Here is a 23,187-nt window from a genome sequence, read left to right as displayed (position 1 = left end):
TTGCTCTCCCCCCTCTCTTTTGCTCTTGCTCATTCTCCCCCTCTCTTTTGCTCTCTCTCCCCCTCTCTTTTGCTCTCTCACCCTCTCTTTTGCTCTCTCACCCTCTCTTTTGCTCTCTCCCCCTCTATTTTGCTCTCTGCCCGCTCTCCCCCTCTCTTTTGCTCTCTCCCCCTCTCTTTTGCTCTTGCTCATTCTCCCACTCGCTCCCCCTCTCTTTTGCTCTCTCTCCCTCTCTCTTTTGCTCTCTCCCCCTCTCTTTTGCTCTCTTCCCCGCTCTCCCCCTCTCTTTTGCTCTCTCTCTCTCCCCTGCTCTTTTGCATGCTCTCTCTCCCCCTCTCTTTTGCATGCTCTCTCTCCCCCTCTCTTTTGCTCTTTCTCTCCCCCTCTCTTTTGCCCTCTCCCCTGCTCTTTTGCTCTCTCCCCCTCTCTTTTGCATGCTCTCTCTCCCCCCTCTCTTTTGCTCTTTCTCTCCCCCTCTCTTTTGCTCTCTCTCTCTCCCCCTCTCTTTTGCTCTCTCTCCCTCCTCTCTTTTGCTCTCTCTCTCCCCCTCTGTTTTGCTCTCTCTCCCCCCTCTCTTTTGCTTTCTCTCTCTCTCCCCCTCTCTCTTTTGCATGCTCTCTCTCCCCCCTCTCTTTTGCTCTTTCTCTCCCCCTCTCTTTTGCTCTATCTCTCCCCCATCTATTTGCTCTCTCTCTCCCCCTCTCTTTTGCTCTGTCTCTCCCCCTCTCTTTTGCTCTCTTCTCTCCCTCCCTCTCTTTTGCTCTCTCCCCCTCTCTTTTGCTCTCTCTCTCCCCCATCTATTTGCTCTCTCTCTCCCCCTCTCTTTTGCTCTGTCTCTCCCCCTCTCTTTTGCTCTGTCTCTCCCTCCTCTCTTTTGCTCTGTCTCTCCCTCCTTTCTTTTGCTCTGTCTCTCCCCCCTCTGTTTTGCTCTCTCTCCCCCCCCTCTCTTTTGCTCTCTCTCTCCCTCCTCTCTTTTGCTCTCTCTCCCCTTCTCTTTTGCTCGCTCTCTCTCTCTCTCTCTCTCTCCCCCCTCTCTTTTGCTCTCTCTCTCCCCCCTCTCTTTTGCTCTCTCTCCCCTTCTCTTTTGCTCTCTCTCTCTCTCTCTCTCTCTCTCTCTCTCTCTCTCCCCCCCTCTGTTTGCTCTCTCTCCTCCCCTCTGTTTTGCTCTCTCTCTCCACCTCTTTTGCTCTCCCTCCCTTCTCTTTTGCTCTCTCTCCCCTGTCTTTTGCTCTCTCTCCCTCTTTTGCTCTCTCTCCCTCTTTTGCTCTCTCTCCCTCTTTTGCTCTCTCTCTCCCTGTTTTGCTCTCTCCCCCTCTCTTTTGCTCTCTCCCCCTCTCTTTTGCTCTCTCCCCCTCTCTTTTGCTCTCTCTCCCTCTCTTTTGCTCTCTCTCTCCCCTTTTCTTTTGCTCTCTCTCTCTCTCTCTCCCCTTTTCTTTTGCTCTCTCTCTCCCCTTTTCTTTTGCTCTCTCTCTCCCCTTTTCTTTTGCTCTCTCTCTCTCCCCTTTTCTTTTGCTCTCTCTCCCCCCCTCTCTTTTGCTCTCTCTCCCCCCCTCTCTTTTGCTCTCTCCCTCCCCCTCTCTTTTGCCCTCTCTCCCCCTCTCTTTTGCTCTCGCTCTCTCTCTCTCCCCCTCTCTTTTGCTCTCTCTCTCTCCCCCTTCTATTTTGCTCTCTCCCCCTCTCTTTTGATCCCTCCCCCTCTGTTTTGCTCTCTCTCCCCCTCTCTTTTGCTCTCTCTTCCCCTCTCTTTTGCTCTCTTTCTTGCTTTCTCTCTCTTTCTGTCTTTCTCTCGCTTTCTCTCTCTCTCTCTCTCTCTCTCTCTCTCTCTCTCTGGCTTTCTCTCTCTCTCTGGCTTTCTCTCTCTCTCTCTCTCTCTCTCTCTCTCTCTCTCTCTCTCTCTCTCTTTCTGGCTTTCTCTCTGTCAGGGTTTTTTCCCTGCTTTGTTTGCCATGTGCTGCTGGCAGCCATTTTACTCACCTTTCTTGCTGAATATGGTTCAGAGTGTGTGATGCATCATCCGTTTGAGACAGGTTGTAGTCTCAGAATTGTGATGTCATCACTTATTATTTAAAGGGCCTCAGTTCAGTATGCTTTGCCCTTGCGTTGTCTCAGACCTGTTTGTGAGTTCCTGTGTTCTCCCTCTCTTTTACTCACTCCCCCTCTCTCTTTTGCTCTCCCTCCTCTCTTTTGCTCTTGCTCATTCTCCCCCTCTCTCCCCCTCTCTTTTGCTCTTTCTCTCCCCCTCTCTTTTGCTCTTTCTCTCCCCCTCTCTTTTGCTCTCTCTCCCCCTCTCTTTTGCTCTCTCCCCCTCTCTTTTGCTCTCAGCCCCTCTCCCCCCCTCTCTTTTGCTCTCTCTCTCTCCCCCTCTCTTTTGCTCTCTCCCCCTCTCTTTTGCTCTCTCTCTCCCCCTCTCTCTTTTGCTCTCTCTCTCCCCCTCTCTTTTGCTCATTCTCCCCCTCTCTCCCCTCTCTTTTGCTCTCTCTCCCCCTCTCTTTTGCTCTCTCCCCCTCTCTTTTGCTCTCAGCCCCTCTCTCCCCCTCTCTTTAGCTCTCTCTCCCCCCCCCCCTCTCTTTTGCTCTCTCCCCCTCTCTTTTGCTCTCTCTCTTCCCCTCTCTCTTTTGCTCTATCTCTCCCCATCTCTTTTGCTCTCTCTCTCCCCCTCTCTTTTGCTCTCTCTCTCCCCCTCTCGTTTGCTCTCTCTCTCCCTCCTCTCTTTTGCTCTCTCTCTCCCCCCTCTGTTTTGCTCTCTCTCTCCCCCTCTCTTTTGCTCTCTCTCTCCCCCTCTCTTTTGCTCTCTCTCTCCCCCTCTCTTTTGCTCTCTCTCTCCCTCCTCTCTTTTGCTTTCTCTCCCCCTTCTCTTTTGCACTCTCTCCCCTTCTCTTTTGCTCTCTCTCTCTCTCCCCCCCCCCCTCTGTTTTGCTCTCTCTCTCTCTCTCTCTCTCTCTCCCCCTCTCTATTTTGCTCTCTCTCTCTCCCTCCCTCTGTTTTGCTCTCTCTCTCTCCCCCCTCTGTTTTGCTCTGTCTCCCCCTCTTTTGCTCTCTCTCCCCTCTCTTTTGCTTTCTCTCCCCTCTCTTTTGCTCTCTCTCCCTCTCTCTTTTACTCTCTCTCCCTCTCTCTTTTGCTCTCTCCCCCTCTCTTTTGCTCCCTGCTCTCTCCCCCTCTCTTTTGCTCTCTCCCCCTCTCTTTTGCTCTCTCCCCCTCTCTTTTGCTCTCTCCCCCCTCTTTTGCTCTCTCTCTCACTCCCCCTCTCTTTTGCTCTCTCTCTCCCCCTCTCTTTTGCCCCCTCTCTCCCTCTCTTTTGCTCTCTCTCCCCTTCTCTTTTGCTCTCTCTCCCCCCTCTTTCTCTCTCTCTCTCTCTCTCTCCCCCCCTCTCTTTGGCTCTCTCTGCCCCCTCTCTTTGGCTCTCTCTGCCCTCTCTCTTTGGCTCTCTCTTACCCTCTCTTTTGCTCTTTCTCCCCCTCTATTTTCCTCTCTCTCTCTTTCTCACTTTCTCTCTCTCTCTTTTTATCTCTCTTTCTGGCTTTCTCTTGCTTTCTCTCGCTCTCTCTTTGGCTTTCTCTCTCTCTCTTTCTGGCTTTCTCTCTGTCAGGGTTTTTCCCCTGCTTTGTTTGCCATGTGCTGCTGGCAGCCATTTTACTCACCTTTCTTGCTGAATCTGGTTCAGAGTGTGTGATGCTGCTAATTTCCTCCACGCACTCTTATGGCCAGACTGTTGTACATCATCCGTTTGAGACAGGTTGCAGTATCAGAACTGCAATGTCATCACTTATTATTTAAAGGTTCTCTGTTCAGTATGCTTTGCCCTTGCTTTGTCTCAGACCTGTTTGTAAAATTCCTGTGTATTACCTGGCTAGTCTAACGTCTCATCTGGTTCCTGATCCCTGGCTTGTTCCTGACTTTGCTGTTCTCCTTGTTCCTGATTCCGGCTCATCTGACTACTCGCTTTGGCTCCTGACTCAGCTCGTCTGACTGCCAGCTCTGGTTTTTGACTCCTGGCTTGTTATTTGACTTGTAGACTTTTTATTATTTTTGTTTTTAATAAAGGTGTGATTATTTTTGCACTTCTTGTCTCAGTCTGATTCCTGGCACCCTGACACTCACTCAATCTCTCTCTCTCTCTTTCTCTTTGGCTTTCTCTCTGCCCCCTCTTTGGCTCTCTCTCCCCGCTATTTGACTCTCTCTCCACCTCTTTTGCAGCCACGACCACGCCCCCATCATGGTTATCCACCAGGCCACGCCCCATCACGGCGCTCCCGTAGACCACGCCCGCCAGACCACACCCCCATTGTTGCCACACCTGGTCACACCCCTCGTCACGCCCGGCAACGCCCCCATTGCGGCGCTCCTGCCGGCCACGCCACACCACCTCTGCTGTCAGGATCCTAAAGGCCAGGTGTGTTTGTCCTCGCGCAGTCCCTATTGCGCATGACAGCTTCGGACAAACACACTTGGCCTTTTATATTATAGGATAACTCACATATATATATATATATATATATATACACACAGATATATATCTATTATACTTAGAACATATTCCCCTATGTGAAGAACTTTGGAATGTATAATAAATAGTAAATACACAGTATAACACTTTATTAAATATGAATATTGCATAAATATGATTTTTCATGTTTTCATCTACATGACTGCAAGGGGTTCCAAGGCGCACATATATATATATATATATATATATATATATATATATATATATATATATATATATACATATATATATATATATATATATACATATATATATATATATATATATATATATACACATATATATATATATATATATACACATATATATATATATATACATATATATATACATATACATATATATATATATATATATATATATATATATACATATATATATATATACATATATATATATATATACATATATATATACATATATATATATATATATATATATATATATATATATATACATATATGTATATAGCCATGTTTTCCTGGACAGTTATGAGTTATACATGTTGCAGGGTGCGCAAAAGGGAACATGCATTGGACATCATTATTCATGTTCCTCTCTGCACACCCTGCAGCATGTGTAACTCATAAGTGTCCAGGAAAACATGGCTATATATATATATATATATATATATATATATATATATGTGCGCCAAGGTGCAATTGGGAGGAAGTTAGTAATTAGCATGTGCAGGTTTTAGCAGGATGCACACGTTATGTTTATGTCTGTGATGCAAAGCATGTCAGGTAGAGGAGGTATTCACACAACCTAACTTTACTGCTCTGTTACTTTTATAGGGGCCAATGGACTTGCCAACCCAAGAGATTTCCTCACCCCTGTGGCTTGGTATGAAGACCGGACGGTTCCCAGTGGGTACACAGTCATCAGCAAATATCAGGGGAAGCTGTTTGCAGCACAGCAGGTTACTAACATTCTCTGACAACTCTCAGTTATTTACTTGCCTAGAACGCAGGGGCGTGTTCTGTTCTAGGTCAGCTAGGCATGTGCCTAGGGCAGCAAGATTTTAGGGAAGGAGTTCTTTGCCTTCTGACTCCAATGATCTCTGGTTGTCTGATGGAGATGCATTATCCCTAGTTGTCTGATGAAGACATATGATTTCTGGTTGTCTGATGGAGATGCATGATCCCTGGTTGTCTCATGGAGACGTATGATCTCTGGTTGTCTGATGGAGATGCATGATCCCTGGTTGTCTGATGGAGATGCATGATCCCTTGTTGTATGATGGAGATGCATGAACCCTTGTTGTATGATGGAGATGCATGAACCCTTGTTGTATGATGGAGATGCATGAACCCTTGTTGTATGATGGAGATGCATGAACCCTTGTTGTATGATGGAGATGCATGATCTCTGGTTGTCTGATGGAGACGTATGATCTCTGGTTGTCTGATGGAGATGCATGATCTCTGGTTGTCTGATAGAGATGAATGATCCCTGATTGTCTGATGGAGATGTATGATCTCTGGTTGTCTGATGGAGAAGCATGATCCATGGCTGTCTGATAGAGATGTATGATCTCTGGTTATCTTAAGGAGATGCATGATCCCTGGTTCTCTGATGGAGATGCATGATCCCTTGTTGTATGATGGTGATGCATGATCCCTAGTTGTCTGATGGTGATGCATGATTCCTATTTGTATGATGGTGATGCATGATCCCTAGTTGTCTGATGGAGATGCATGATCCCTTGTTGTATGATGGTGATGCATGATCCCTAGTTGTCTGATGGAGATGCATGATCCCTTGTTGTATGATGGTGATGCATGATCCCTAGTTGTCTGATGGAGATGCATGATCCCTGGTTCTCTGATGGAGATGCATGATCTCTGGCTATCTGATGGAGATGCATAAGCCATAGTTGTCTGATGGTGATGCATGATCCCTAGTTGTCTGATGGTGATGCATGATCCCTAGTTGTCTGATGGAGATGCGTGATCCCTAGTTGTCTGATGGAGATGCATGATCTCTGGTTGTCTGATAGAGATGCATGATCCCTGGTTGTCTGATGGAGATGTATGAGCTCTGGTTATCAGATGGAAATGCATGATTCATGGTTGTATGATGGAGATGCATGATCCCTAGTTGTCTGATGGTGATGCATGATCCCTAGTTGTCTGATGGAGATGCGTGATCCCTAGTTGTCTGATGGAGATGCATGATCTCTGGTTGTCTGATAGAGATGCATGATCCCTGGTTGTCTGATGGAGATGTATGAGCTCTGGTTATCTGATGGAAATGCATGATTCATGGTTGTCTGATGGAGATGTATGATCTCTGGTTGTCTGATGGAGATGCATGATCCCGTGTTGTATTATGGAGATACATGATCTCTGGTTATCTTAAGGAGGTGCATGATCCATGGTTGTCTGATGGAGATGCATGATCCCTGGTTCTTTGATGGAGATGCATGATCCATGGTTATCTGATGGAGTTGCATGATCTCTAGTTGTCTGATGGAGATGCATGATCCCTAGTTGTCTGATGGAGATGTGTGATCCCTGGTTGTCTGATGGAGATGATCACTGTTGTCTGATGGAGATGCGTGATCCCTGGTTGTCTGATAGACATGCGTGATCCCTGGTTGTCTGATAGACATGCGTGATCCCTGGTTGTCTGATGGAGATGCGTGATCCCTGGTTGTCTGATGGAGATGCGTGATCCCTGGTTGTCTGATGGAGATGCGTGATCCCTAGTTGTCTGATGGAGATGCATGATCTCTGGTTGTCTGATGGAGATGTATGAGCTCTGGTTATCTGATGGAAATGCATGATTCATGGTTGTCTGATGGAGATGTATGATCTCTGGTTGTCTGATGGAGATGCATGATCCCGTGTTGTATTATGGAGATACATGATCTCTGGTTATCTTAAGGAGATGCATAATCCATGGTTGTCTGATGGAGATGCATGATCCCTGGTTCTTTGATGGAGATGCGTGATCCCTGGTTGTCTGATAGAGATGCGTGATCCCTGGTTGTCTGATGGAGATGCGTGATCCCTGGTTGTCTGATGGAGATGCGTGATCCCTGGTTGTCTGATGGAGATGCGTGATCCCTAGTTGTCTGATGGAGATGCATGATCCCTAGTTGTCTGATGGAGATGCGTGATCCCTAGTTGTCTGATGGAGATGCATGATCTCTGGTTGTCTGATGGAGATGTATGATCTCTGGTTGTCTGATAGAGATGCATGATCCCTGGTTGTCTGATGGAGATGTATGATCTCTGGTTGTCTGATAGAGATGCATGATCCCTGGTTGTCTGATGGAGATGTATGATCTCTGGTTATCTGATGTAGATGCACGATTCATGGTTGTCTGATGGAGATGTATGATCTCTGGTTGTCTGATGGAGATGCGTGATCCCTGGTTGTCTGATGGAGATGCGTGATCCCTAGTTGTCTGATGGAGATGCATGATCCCTAGTTGTCTGATGGAGATGCGTGATCCCTAGTTGTCTGATGGAGATGCATGTTGTCTGATGGAGATGTATGATCTCTGGTTGTCTGATAGAGATGCATGATCCCTGGTTGTCTGATGGAGATGTATGATCTCTGGTTGTCTGATAGAGATGCATGATCCCTGGTTGTCTGATGGAGATGTATGATCTCTGGTTATCTGATGTAGATGCACGATTCATGGTTGTCTGATGGAGATGTATGATCTCTGGTTGTCTGATGGAGATGCATGATCCCGTGTTGTATTATGGAGATACATGATCTCTGGTTATCTTAAGGAGATGCATGATCCATGGTTGTCTGATGGAGATGCATGATCCCTGGTTCTTTGATGGAGATGCATGATCCATGGTTATCTGATGGAGATGCATGATCCCTAGTTGTCTGATGGAGATGTGTGATCCCTGGTTGTCTGATGGAGATGATCACTGTTGTCTAATGGAGATGCATGATCCCTGTTGTCTGATGGAGATGCATGAACCCTGGTTGTCTGATGGAGACAGAAAACGTTGCCGGGCCAGACCTGAAAACCAACACTGACACTTGCGGGGGCTGCTTCAAGGAATTATCTCATTTTCTGTATATACGATTTTTGAAGAGCATTTTCATTATAATTTTTAATGCAATGAAATAATAGATATGTATATAGGAATGAATATGAATATGTTTATGGGTAGCGGCTGTTAGCACTTTTCAGAGCTGGATTTATTTGTTTGAAAGTGCAACATACAAAGATCTGGATTTGCACACGGTTAAAGCTGCCTTTATAGAAGTAGGACAGTGGCTTTATAGTACTGGTGTGATTTATTATAAAATTTCACAAGCCCAGAGAGCTTAAGATAATGAGGCCCAAAGAATCAGATTAGGGTTCTCTTACTAAATATGTCATGTATCTATGGAGCAGAGGAAGGAAGGCAAATAGCACCTTCACCAACATTCTGTTCCTGGATAATTGTCAGCTCAAGTGGTTGTCAGGGTTTTCTTTAACTGATCTGAACTTAAAGAATAAGCATGTAGCTGAGGTTGGGAATAGTGTGGTAATATCTGTATATAAAGACATGAGTGATCTGTAGAAAACACAGGCAACCAGAACAGCGAGAGAGAGGCTGTCTGTGCAGGGTCAGCAGCTAACATGGGAAACAGGGGCCTATGGGAAACAGGGAAAAATACACAGACTGGGAACAAACACAGGATCACTTACACCCAGAGCATTCTGAACTGTGATTCTTACATTTTTTACTGCTGTACCTGAGTGAGGGTGTTTCATTTAGAGACAGACAGCTGTAGTATTACTTACTATTATTAGTTATTGTTATATATATGGGGACCTACTCTTAATGATTTTATTTGAGGCTGTTTTTTCTTCCTATATTTACAAAATATCAGACTTCACTTATTTGTTTATTACTCCCATTAAATGTAAGTGTGAGTACTGTTTGGGGTCTGCTTTTTTCTTTATTATTTGTAAGAATTTAACGTACACTAAGACCAGTAGATCAGATCTGTGTGTTAGGTCCCAGTCTGTGTAGAAAGTAAAATAGCAGCAGGTGTCGCCTGATTGGCTGAACGTCTGAGGGAAAATGCACCAGAATCGCAGTATTGGCTAAACAGCTCCCACATAGAGAATAGCAGCCAAACCACACCCAGAGATGGATGATTGACTGAAGGTATCCAGAAGATCAGCTGCGAGTAGTAACGGAAATTAAACCCCATTATTCTCAATACAGAGTGAAAACACAGAAGCAAACTCATTCATAGATACATTTATCCCACTGAATAGTTTATGAAAACAGAGAAACTACAGACAATTTCTTGCAAGTGAAATGTTCCATATCTTGTTCTATTTCTATCCAGTATCTGAAGTACAAAACATCTCCAAATACATATGGCACAAGTATATATCCCCCAATGAATTATATATGCCCAATATACAGAAATACAAATAGACTTCATGATAGCTCCCTCTGCCAAGTGCTGACACTCTGTGATTCTGTGCACTGGGCATTTATACGGATTATAGACCTGTTGTCACCTGGATAAAGTGCTGTTAGCTATAAATTACAGCACAACAACATGTGAGGGCTGCTCAGCTTCCTACTGTGTATTACATAGTATTTGTGCATTACATGGTATTTGTGCATTACATAGTATTTGTGCATTACATAGTATTTGTGCATTGCATAGTATTTGTGCATTACATGGTATTTGTGCATTACATAGTATTTGTGCATTGCATAGTATTTGTGCAATACATAGTATCTGTACATTACATAGTATCTGTGCATTACATGGTATTTGTGCATTACACGGTATTTGTGCATTACATAGTATTTGTGCATTACATGGTATTTGTGCATTACATAGTATTTGTGCATTACATAGTATTTGTGCATTGCATAGTATTTGTGCATTACATGGTATTTGTGCATTACATAGCATTTGTGCATTACATAGTATTTGTGCATTACATAGTATTTGTGCATTACATGGTATTTGTGCATTACATGGTATTTGTGCATTACATAGTATTTGTGCATTACATAGTATTTGTGCATTACATAGTATTTGTGCATTACATAGTATTTGTGCATTACATAGTATTTGTGCATTACATGGTATTTGTGCATTACATGGTATTTGTGCATTACATAGTATTTGTGCATTACATAGTATTTGTGCATTACATAGTATTTGTGCATTACATGGTATCTGTGCATTACATAGTATCTGTGCATTACATAGTATTTGTGCATTACATAGTATCTGTGCATTACATAGTATCTGTGCATTACATAGTATTTGTGCATTACATAGTATCTGTGCATTACATGGTATTTGTGCATTACATAGTATCTGTGCATTACATAGTATTTGTGCATTACATAGTATCTGTGCATTACATAGTATTTGTGCATTACATAGTATTTGTGCATTACATAGTATTTGTGCATTACATGGTATTTGTGCATTACATAGTATCTGTGCATTACATAGTATTTGTGCATTACATGGTATTTGTGCATTACATAGTATTTGTGCATTACATAGTATTTGTGCATTACATAGTATTTGTGCATTACATGGTATTTGTGCATTACATAGTATCTGTGCATTACATAGTATCTGTGCATTACATAGTATTTGTGCATTACATAGTATTTGTGCATTACATGGTATTTGTGCATTACATGGTATTTGTGCATTACATGATATTTGTGCATTACATGGTATTTGTGCATTACATGGTATTTGTGCATTACATGATATTTGTGCATTACATGATATTTGTGCATTACATAGTATTTGTGCATTACATGGTATTTGTGCATTACATAATATTTGTGCATTACATGGTATTTGTGCATTACATAATATTTGTGCATTACATAGTATTTGTGCATTACATAGTATTTGTGCATTACATGGTATTTGTGCATTACATGGTATTTGTGCATTACATAGTATTTGTGCATTACATAGTATTTGTGCATTATATAGTATTTGTGCATTACATGGTATTTGTGCATTACATGGTATTTGTGCATTACATAGTATTTGTGCATTACATAGTATTTGTGCATTACATAGTATTTGTGCATTACATGGTATTTGTGCATTACATAGCATTTGTGCATTACATAGTATTTGTGCATTACATAGTATTTGTGCATTACATAGTATTTGTGCATTACATGGTATCTGTGCATTACATAGTATCTGTGCATTACATAGTATTTGTGCATTACATAGTATTTGTGCATTACATGGTATTTGTGCATTACATGGTATTTGTTCATTACATAGTATTTGTGCATTACATAGTATCTGTGCATTACATAGTATTTGTGCATTACATGGTATTTGTGCATTACATAGTATCTGTGCATTACATAGTATTTGTGCATTACATAGTATTTGTGCATTACATGGTATTTGTGCATTACATAGTATCTGTGCATTACATAGTATTTGTGCATTACATGGTATCTGTGCATTACATAGTATCTGTGCATTACATAGTATTTGTGCATTACATAGTATCTGTGCATTACATAGTATCTGTGCATTACATAGTATTTGTGCATTACATAGTATCTGTGCATTACATGGTATTTGTGCATTACATAGTATCTGTGCATTACATAGTATTTGTGCATTACATAGTATTTGTGCATTACATAGTATCTGTGCATTACATAGTATCTGTGCATTACATAGTATTTGTGCATTACATAGTATCTGTGCATTACATAGTATTTGTGCATTACATAGTATTTGTGCATTACATGGTATCTGTGCATTACATAGTATCTGTGCATTACATGGTATTTGTGCATTACATGATATTTGTGCATTACATGGTATTTGTGCATTACATGGTATTTGTGCATTACATGGTATTTGTGCATTACATGATATTTGTGCATTACATAGTATTTGTGCATTACATGGTATTTGTGCATTACATGGTATTTGTGCATTACATAATATTTGTGCATTACATAGTATTTGTGCATTACATAGTATTTGTGCATTACATAGTATTTGTGCATTACATAGTATTTGTGCATTACATGGTATTTGTGCATTACATGGTATTTGTGCATTACATAGTATTTGTGCATTACATAGTATTTGTGCATTACATGGCATTTGTGCATTACATAGCATTTGTGCATTACATAGTATTTGTGCATTACATAGTATTTGTGCATTACATAGTATTTGTGCATTACATGGTATTTGTGCATTACATAGTATTTGTGCATTACATAGTATTTGTGCATTACATGGTATTTGTGCATTACATAGTATCTGTGCATTACATAGTATTTGTGCATTACATAGTATTTGTGCATTACATGGTATTTGTGCATTACATGGTATCTGTGCATTACATAGTATTTGTGCATTACATGGTATTTGTGCATTACATAGTATCTGTGCATTACATAGTATTTGTGCATTACATAGTATTTGTGCATTACATGGTATTTGTGCATTACATAGTATTTGTGCATTACATGGTATTTGTGCATTACATGGTATTTGTGCATTACATAGTATCTGTGCATTACATAGTATTTGTGCATTACATAGTATTTGTGCATTACATAGTATTTGTGCATTACATGGTATTTGTGCATTACATGATATTTGTGCATTACATGGTATTTGTGCATTACATGGTATTTGTGCATTACATAGTATTTGTGCATTACATAGTATTTGTGCATTACATGGTATTTGTGCATTACATGATATTTGTGCATTACATAGCATTTGTGCATTACATGGTATTTGTGCATTACATGGTATTTGTGCATTACATAGTATTTGTGCATTACATGGTATTTGTGCATTACATAGTATTTGTGCATTACATGGTATTTGTGCATTACATAGTATTTGTGCATTACATAGTATTTGTGCATTACATAGTATTTGTGCATTACATGATATTTGTGCATTACATGGTATTTGTGCATTACATGGTATTTGTGCATTACATAGTATTTGTGCATTACATGGTATTTGTGCATTACATAGTATTTGTGCATTACATAGTATCTGTGCATTACATGGTATCTGTGCATTACATAGTATTTGTGCATTGCATAGTATTTGTGCATTACATAGTATTTGTGCATTACATGGTATTTGTGCATTACATAGTATTTGTGCATTACATGGTATTTGTGCATTACATAGTATTTGTGCATTGCATAGTATTTGTGCATTACATAGTATCTGTGCATTACATAGTATTTGTGCATTACATGGTATTTGTGCATTACATGGTATCTGTGCATTACATAGTATTTGTGCATTGCATAGTATTTGTATCTGTGCATTACATAGTATTTGTGCATTACATAGTATTTGTGCATTACATAGTATTTGTGCATTACATAGTATTTGTGCATTACATGGTATTTGTGCATTACATGGTATTTGTGCATTACATAGTATTTGTGCATTACATAGTGTTTGTGCATTACATGGTATCTGTGCATTACATAGTATTTGTGCATTACATAATATTTGTGCATTGCATATTATTTGTGCATTACATAGTGTTTGTGCATTACATAGTATTTGTGCATTACATAGTATTTGTGCATTACATGGTATCTGTGCATTACATGGTATCTGTGCATTACATAGTATTTGTGCATTACATGGTATCTGTGCATTACATAGTATCTGTGCATTACATAGTATTTGTGCATTACATGGTATCTGTGCATTACATAGTATCTGTGCATTACATAGTATTTGTGCATTACATGGTATCTGTGCATTACATGGTATCTGTGCATTGCATATTATTTGTGCATTACATAGTATTTGTGCATTACATGGTATCTGTGCATTACATAGTATCTGTGCATTACATAGTATCTGTGCATTACATAGTATTTGTGCATTACATAGTATTTGTGCATTACATAGTATTTGTGCGTTACATAGTATTTGTGCGTTACATAGTATTTGTGCGTTACATGGTATCTGTGCATTACATAGTATTTGTGCATTACATAGTATTTGTGCATTACATAGTATCTGTGCGTTACATAGTATCTGTGCGTTACATAGTATCTGTGCATTACATAGTATCTGTGCATTACATGGTATCTGTGCATTACATGGTATCTGTGCATTACATAGTATTTGTGCATTACATAGTATTTGTGCATTACATAGTATTTGTGCATTACATAGTATTTGTGCATTACATGGTATTTGTGCATTACATAGTATTTGTGCATTACATAGTATTTGTGCATTACATAGTATCTGTGCATTACATAGTATTTGTGCATTACATAGTATCTGTGCATTACATGGTATCTGTGCATTACATAGTATTTGTGCATTACATAGTATTTGTGCATTACATAGTATTTGTGCATTACATGGTATTTGTGCATTACATAGTATTTGTGCATTACATAGTATCTGTGCATTACATAGTATTTGTGCATTACATAGTATTTGTGCATTACATAGTATTTGTGCATTACATAGTATCTGTGCATTACATAGTATCTGTGCATTACATAGTATTTGTGTATTACATAGTATCTTTGCATTACATAGTATTTGTGCATTACATAGTATTTGTGCATTACATGGTATTTGTGCATTACATAGTATTTGTGCATTACATAGTATCTGTGCATTACATAGTATTTGTGCATTACATGGTATTTGTGTATTACATAGTATCTGTGCATTACATAGTATTTGTGCATTACATAGTATTTGTGTATTACATAGTATCTGTGCATTACATAGTATTTGTGCATTACATAGTATTTGTGCATTACATAGTATCTGTGCATTACATACTGCTAGATTACGAGTTTTGTCGGTAAAGCCGTGCGTTGCTAACGAGCCTTTTTATCCCAGCGCTCACTTTAAACAACGCTGGTATTACAAGTTTTCTGAATGGCTGCGTTAGCCTCAGAAAAGTGAGTGTTGAGCAAATTTAGCTTCACTTCTCACTGTAATACCAGCGTTGCTTATGGTAGTAGTAGTAAGCTGGCTAAAACGTGCTCGTGCACGATTTCCCCATAGGAAACAATGGGGCTGAGACGGCTGAAAAAAATCTAACACCTGCAAAAAAGCAGCGTTCAGCTCCTAACGCAGCCCCATTGTTTCCTTTGGGAAAATTAAAGTTATGGATATAAAAAGGGGTGTACACAGCGCCAACAGAGGCCAAGGGGTCGTTATACACACTAGTGAAATATGATAACATATATTTATTGACCAGATACAATAAAAGATGCAATGAAATTAAAACAAGCAATAAAATTAAAACAATTTGGATATAAATAGATATTAAAAATTGTGGAACAGGTACAGAAATCCTTGTTCCTTACAATTGTGCAAGAAGGGGGGTCTCGTTGATGAGACTGGAATACAAGTTAAATGCGATGTACCAACTAGCAAGTGAAATAAAAACTACTGGTAGAGAAAAGCAAGTGTTAATAAAAACACTGGTAAAAAACACAGATAATTACTGGTGACAATGTCTCAGTCAAGCTAAATACAGATGATACTGAAAGGAGTCAGATTATGGTGATAAACATAAAAAATATAATCTGAAATATAACTTTATTAGATTAAAAGCAGCTGATTACTGGTGACGATGTCCCAGTAAAGGGCTGAATGTAATAGCTGGTAATGCAAATGCAGCACGATAAAACGGCCTGCAGTTATGGATCCATATCTGAGGGATAGCCTAAGAGAACTTTGAAACGATGTGATAGTAAAGGGGTCAAGAGCGAAATCCGCTCCCAAACAACAAATACAAACAACAAATGTGAAGTGCCGTCGCACAATATAAGCAAGTGTGATAAACACAGATTTTACAATCAAAAGCAGATGTACAATAATAATCAAAACAGTGGGTTAACAGAGAATGGGGATAACCAGATGAATAAAGAGTGTGTAGCTCAGTGACAAATGAAAAAATGTGAACAAACGTTAAAAAAACCAAAAAATTCCGATTATGGGTGTTCAATACAAAATTCAAAAAACTGTTGTTCAAAAGACTGTTCAAAAAATATACAAAACAAGTGTCCAAATCAAGTCAGTGAAGAAATAATAAACCAACGTTAACGTATTATCCAAATGCAAAAGTAATCAATTGGTGAAGTGCTCACAATAGAAAAAAAGGAGGGGACCTTGGATCCCAATGCGTCCTAATGGAAATCAGCTGCTCCTGTGATATACTGGTCGAGTCCTAGAATCAAAAATAAAACATAGCGTGGCACAGTTTCCATAAACTCAGAAATATTGAAAAGATGCTTACCAATGGGTCTATGCGTTTCGGTCCTCAGTGGACCTTTATCAAGACTGGTACATTGGTAAGCTAAGCACCTTTATATAGAGATCATAATTCTGTGACCGGAAGTGACTGACACTGATTCTACTTCCGGTATCGTTACTTATTTCAATAGTGATGGATTATTTGTTGTGATCAAGTTGTACTTTACACCTTTCATTTGTTAATGAAGTCCATTTAGATGGTTTGTATACAGAATTTTTCTCGGCTTATACTATGGTTATGATACTCGAGTTGGAAATGACACTTCCGGTGGAAGTTCCCAGGTCCGTTAATATAAACAGACATGGCGTCACTTCCGGTTGTGAGTTTCAATCTTGGGTGTTAAATCGAGTCTACCTTGATTGTAAATCACCAATCAATCAGGTGGTCTTATCACAGGGCCATCTGGTGTTTCTTTTTGCGATCGTAAAAAGCATATTCGTATCGCTGATCTTAGGTATATTGGCGGAACAGGGGCTCAGCCGTCACTTCCGGTTTACGGATGTTGCGATAAAGGCCAAAATGGCCTCATCTCATTATGATTTCTAAAAATAAAACCATTAATACAGTTATCACTTCAAATTAATTTGTTCAATTGTATAGTGCTGGACAAATACAGAGTAGTTCATTTTGTCATGACATCACAATTCATACGTTCTGTTAGTGACTAACAAAGGTGTGTAAAAGATACCTGACCTGATTGGTTCAAACTTTCTGGAACATCCTACTGTGTCTCTTATAAATGAAATGTTTCATAGTGTGTATAGCAATATGAAATCATAAACGATCAAACTAAAAGATTGAAGAACAGAGTGGGAACACTGGAGCTGTGCTCTAATCACACCTTACATAAGGGTTAGAGATAGAGATGTCAAAGAATAAATGCCTGCGATCAACTATTGCGATCAACTATGTTTATCTATCATCATTAATAGTTGATCGCAGGCATTTATTCTTTGACATCTCTATCTCTAACCCTTATGTAAGGTGTGATTAGAGCACAGCTCCAGTGTTCCCACTCTGTTCTTCAATCTTTTAGTTTGATCGTTTATGATTTCATATTGCTATACACACTATGAAACATTTCATTTATAAGAGACACAGTAGGATGTTCCAGAAAGTTTGAACCAATCAGGTCAGGTATCTTTTACACACCTTTGTTAGTCACTAACAGAACGTATGAATTGTGATGTCATGACAAAATGAACTACTCTGTATTTGTCCAGCACTATACAATTGAACAAATTAATTTGAAGTGATAACTGTATTAATGGTTTTATTTTTAGAAATCATAATGAGATGAGGCCATTTTGGCCTTTATCGCAACATCCGTAAACCGGAAGTGACGGCTGAGCCCCTGTTCCGCCAATATACCTAAGATCAGCGATACGAATATGATTTTTACGATCGCAAAAAGAAACACCAGATGGCCCTGTGATAAGACCACCTGATTGATTGGTGATTTACAATCAAGGTAGACTCGATTTAACACCCAAGATTGAAACTCACAACCGGAAGTGACGCCATGTCTGTTTATATTAACGGACCTGGGAACTTCCACCGGAAGTGTCATTTCCAACTCGAGTATCATAACCATAGTATAAGCCGAGAAAAATTCTGTATACAAACCATCTAAATGGACTTCATTAACAAATGAAAGGTGTAAAGTACAACTTGATCACAACAAATAATCCATCACTATTGAAATAAGTAACGATACCGGAAGTAGAATCAGTGTCAGTCACTTCCGGTCACAGAATTATGATCTCTATATAAAGGTGCTTAGCTTACCAATGTACCAGTCTTGATAAAGATCCACTGAGGACCGAAACGCGTAGACCCATTGGTAAGCATCTTTTCAATATTTCTGAGTTTATGGAAACTGTGCCACGCTATGTTTTATTTTTGATTCTAGGACTCGACCAGTATATCACAGGAGCAGCTGATTTCCATTAGGACGCATTGGGATCCAAGGTCCCCTCCTTTTTTTCTATTGTGAGCACTTCACCAATTGATTACTTTTGCATTTGGATAATACGTTAACGTTGGTTTATTATTTCTTCACTGACTTGATTTGGACACTTGTTTTGTATATTTTTTGAACAGTCTTTTGAACAACAGTTTTTTGAATTTTGTATTGAACACCCATTATCGGAATTTTTTGTTTTTTTTAACGTTTGTTCACATTTTTTCATTTGTCACTGAGCTACACACTCTTTATTCATCTGGTTATCCCCATTCTCTGTTAACCCACTGTTTTGATTATTATTGTACGTCTGCTTTTGATTGTAAAATCTGTGTTTATCACACTTGCTTATATTGTGCGACGGCACTTCACATTTGTTGTTTGTATTTGTTGTTTGGGAGCGGATTTCGCTCTTGACCCCTTTACTATCACATCGTTTCAAAGTTCTCTTAGGCTATCCCTCAGATATGGATCCATAACTGCAGGCCGTTTTATCGTGCTGCATTTGCATTACCAGCTATTACATTCAGCCCTTTACTGGGACATCGTCACCAGTAATCAGCTGCTTTTAATCTAATAAAGTTATATTTCAGATTATATTTTTTATGTTTATCACCATAATCTGACTCCTTTCAGTATCATCTGTATTTAGCTTGACTGAGACATTGTCACCAGTAATTATCTGTGTTTTTTACCAGTGTTTTTATTAACACTTGCTTTTCTCTACCAGTAGTTTTTATTTCACTTGCTAGTTGGTACATCGCATTTAACTTGTATTCCAGTCTCATCAACGAGACCCCCCTTCTTGCACAATTGTAAGGAACAAGGATTTCTGTACCTGTTCCACAATTTTTAATATCTATTTATATCCAAATTGTTTTAATTTTATTGCTTGTTTTAATTTCATTGCATCTTTTATTGTATCTGGTCAATAAATATATGTTATCATATTTCACTAGTGTGTATAACGACCCCTTGGCCTCTGTTGGCGCTGTGTACACCCCTTTTTATATCCTACACTTTGTTTTTTGGGGGGTTGGTTAGACCCTCTTTGTGTATCATAGCATAGGAGTCATCTTAGCGCTGGATTACCTTATTCATATTCTGAAAATTAAAGTTATGTCTGCACCTAACACCCTAACATGAACCCCGAGTCTAAACACCCCTAATCTTACACTTATTAACCCCTAATCTGCTGCCCCCGACATCGTCGCCACCTGCATTATATTATTAACCCCTAATTTGCCGCTCCGGACACCGCCGCCACCTACATTATACTTATGAACCCCTAATCTGCTGCCCCTAACATTGTCGACACCTACATTATATTTATTAACCCCTAATTTGCCACCCCCAATGTCGCCGCAACTATATTACATTTATTAATCCCTAATCTGCCGCCACCAACGTCGCCGCCACTATAACTAAATGTATTAACCCCTAAACCTAATTCTAACCCTAACCCTAACACCCCCTAACTTAAATCTAATTTAAATAAATATAAATAAAATTACTATAATTAAATTAATCCTATTTAAAACTAAATACTTACCTATAAAATAAACCCTAATATAGCTACAATATAACTAATAGTTACATTATAGCTATTTTAGGATTATTTTTATTTTACAGGCAACTTTGTATTTATTTTAACTAGGTACAATAGTTATTAAATAGTTATTAACTATTTAATAACTACCTAGCTTAAATAAATACAAAATTACCTGTAAAATAAATCCTAACCTAAGTTACAATTACACCTAATACTACTCTATAAATAAATAAATTAACTAAATTAAATTAAACTAATTACAATTAAATTAAATAAACTAAATTACGAAAAAACCACACTAAATTACAGAAAATAAAAAAGAAATTAATTTTTTTTTAAACTAATTACACCTAATCTAATCCCCCTAATAAAATAAAAAAAGCCCCCCAAAATAATAAAATTCCCTACCCTATACTAAATTACAAATAGCCCTCAAAAGGGCCTTTTGCGGGGCATTGCCCCAAAGTAATCAGCTCTTTTACCTGTAAAAAGAAAATACAATACCCCCTAACATTACAACCCACCACCCACATACCCCTACTCTAAAACCCACCCAATCCCCCCTTAAAAAAACCTAACACTAACCCCCTGAAGATCACCCTACCTTGATCCGTCTTCACCCAGCCAGGCCAAAGTCTTCATTCAATCCAGGCTGAAGTCTTCATCCAATCCGGGCAGAAGAGGACATCCAGACTGGCAGAACTCTTCATCCAGGCGGCATCTTCTATCTTCTTCCAACCGGATCGGAGCGGATCCCTCTGCAAGACATCCGATGCGGAGCATCCTCTGACTGTTCCAATCAGCCAATAGAATGTGAGCTCAATCCTATTGACTGATTGGATCAGCCAATCGGATTGAACTTCAATCCGATTGGCTGATAGCATCAGCCAATAGGATTTTTCCTACCTTAATTCTGATTGGCTGATAGGATTCTATCAGCCAATCGGAATTCAAGGGACGCCATCTTGGATGACGTCACTTAAAGGAACCTTCATTCATTCGTCGGCCGGGAACAGAAGAGGATGCTCCACGTCGGATGTCTTGAAGATGGATCCGCTCCGGTTGGAAGAAGATAGAAGATGCCGTCTGGATGAAAAGTTCTGCCGGTCTGGATGTCCTCTTCTGCCCAGATTGGATGAAGACTTCGGACCGGATTGGATGAAGACTTCGGCCCGGCTGGGTGAAGATGGCTCAAGGTAGGGTGATCTTCAGGGGGTTAGTGTTATTTTTTTTTAAGGGGGGATTGGGTGGGTTTTAGAGTAGGGGTATGTGGGCGGTGGGTTGTAATGTTGGGGGGTATTGTATTTTCTTTTTACAGGTAAAAGAGCTGATTACTTTGGGGCAATGCCCCGCAAAAGGCCCTTTTAAGGGATATTTGTAATTTAGTATAGGGTAGGGAATTTTATTATTTTGGGGGGCTTTTTTATTTTATTAGGGGGATTAGATTAAGTGTAATTAGTTTAAAAAATTGTAATTTCTTTTTTATTTTCTGTAATTTAGTGTTTGTTTTTTTCGTAATTTAGTTTATTTAATTTAATTGTAATTAGTTTAATTTAATTTAGTTTATTTATTTATAGAGTAGTGTTAGGTGTAATTGTAACTTAGGTTAGGATTTATTTTACAGGTAATTTTGTATTTATTTAAGCTAGGTAGTTATTAATAGTTAATAACTATTTAATAACTATTGTACCTAGTTAAAATAAATACAGTCGCCTGTAAAATAAAAATAAATCCTAAAATAGCTATAATGTAACTATTAGTTATATTGTAGCTATATTAGGGTTTATTTTATAGGTAAGTATTTAGTTTTAAATAGGATTAATTTATTTAATTATAGTAATTTTATTTATATTTATTTAAATTAGTTTAAAGTTAGGGGGTGTTAGGGTTAGGGTTAGACTTAGGTTTAGGGGTTAATACATTTAATATAGTAGCGGCGACGTTGGGGGCGGAATATTAGGGGTTAATAAATGTAGGTAGGTGGTGGCGACGTTGGGGACGGCATATTAGGGGTTAATAAAATTTATTCTAGTGTTTGCGAGGTTTAGGAGTTAATACATTTATTAAAGTGCCGGCGATGTCCAGTCGGCAGATTAGGGGTTAAACATTTTTAATATAGTGTTTGCGATGTGCGGGGGGGCTCGGTTTAGGGGTTCATAGGTAGTTCATGGGTGTTAGTGTACTTTTTAGCATTTTAGTTAAGAGCTTTATGTTCCGGCGTTAGCCCATAAAACTCTTAACTACTGACTTTTAAATGCGGTAGGAGTCTTGGAGGTAGAGGCTGTACCGCTCACTTCTTCCAAGACTCATAATACCAGCAGTAGTCAAATCCCATTAAAAAGATAGGATACACAATTGACGTAAGGGGATTTGCGGTAGCCTCGAGTCGCAGAAGAAAAGTGAGCGGTACACCTGTACCTGCCAGACTCGTTATACCAGCGGGCGTTAAAAAGCAGCGTTAGGACCCCTTAACGCTGCTTTTTAACCCTAACGCCAAACTCGTAATCTAGGCGATAGTATTTGTGCATTACATAGTATCTGTGCATTACATAGCATTTGTGGATTACATGGTATTTGTGCATTACATGGTATTTGTGCATTACATAGTATTTGTGCATTACATAGCATTTGTGCATTACATAGTATTTGTGCATTGCATAGTATTTGTGCATTACATGGTATTTGTGCATTACATAGCATTTGTGCATTACATAGTATTTGTGCATTGCATAGTATTTGTGCATTACATGGTATTTGTGCATTACATAGTATTTGTGCATTACATAGTATTTGTGCATTGCATAGTATTTGTGCATTGCATAGTATTTGTGTATTGCATAGTATTTGTGCA

General features: G+C 39.2%; 1 protein-coding gene across 1 annotated transcript in view; it reads left to right on the top strand.

Annotated features, from left to right (window-relative positions):
* Positions 1 to 23,187, top strand: part of LOC128652838 (homogentisate 1,2-dioxygenase) — a 149,227-nt gene that overhangs the window by 81,131 nt on the left and 44,909 nt on the right. Inside the window, exon 10 of the mRNA XM_053705801.1 lies at positions 5,303 to 5,427. Within this exon, the coding sequence (XP_053561776.1) occupies positions 5,303 to 5,427 (125 nt within the window). The remainder of the gene's footprint in view (positions 1 to 5,302; positions 5,428 to 23,187) is intronic.

The sequence above is a fragment of the Bombina bombina genome, chromosome 3, assembly GCF_027579735.1.
Source record: "Bombina bombina isolate aBomBom1 chromosome 3, aBomBom1.pri, whole genome shotgun sequence".
NCBI lineage: Eukaryota > Metazoa > Chordata > Amphibia > Anura > Bombinatoridae > Bombina > Bombina bombina.
The sequence above is the reverse complement of the archived record's forward strand: the minus strand, read 5'-3'. Positions and strand labels throughout refer to the sequence as shown.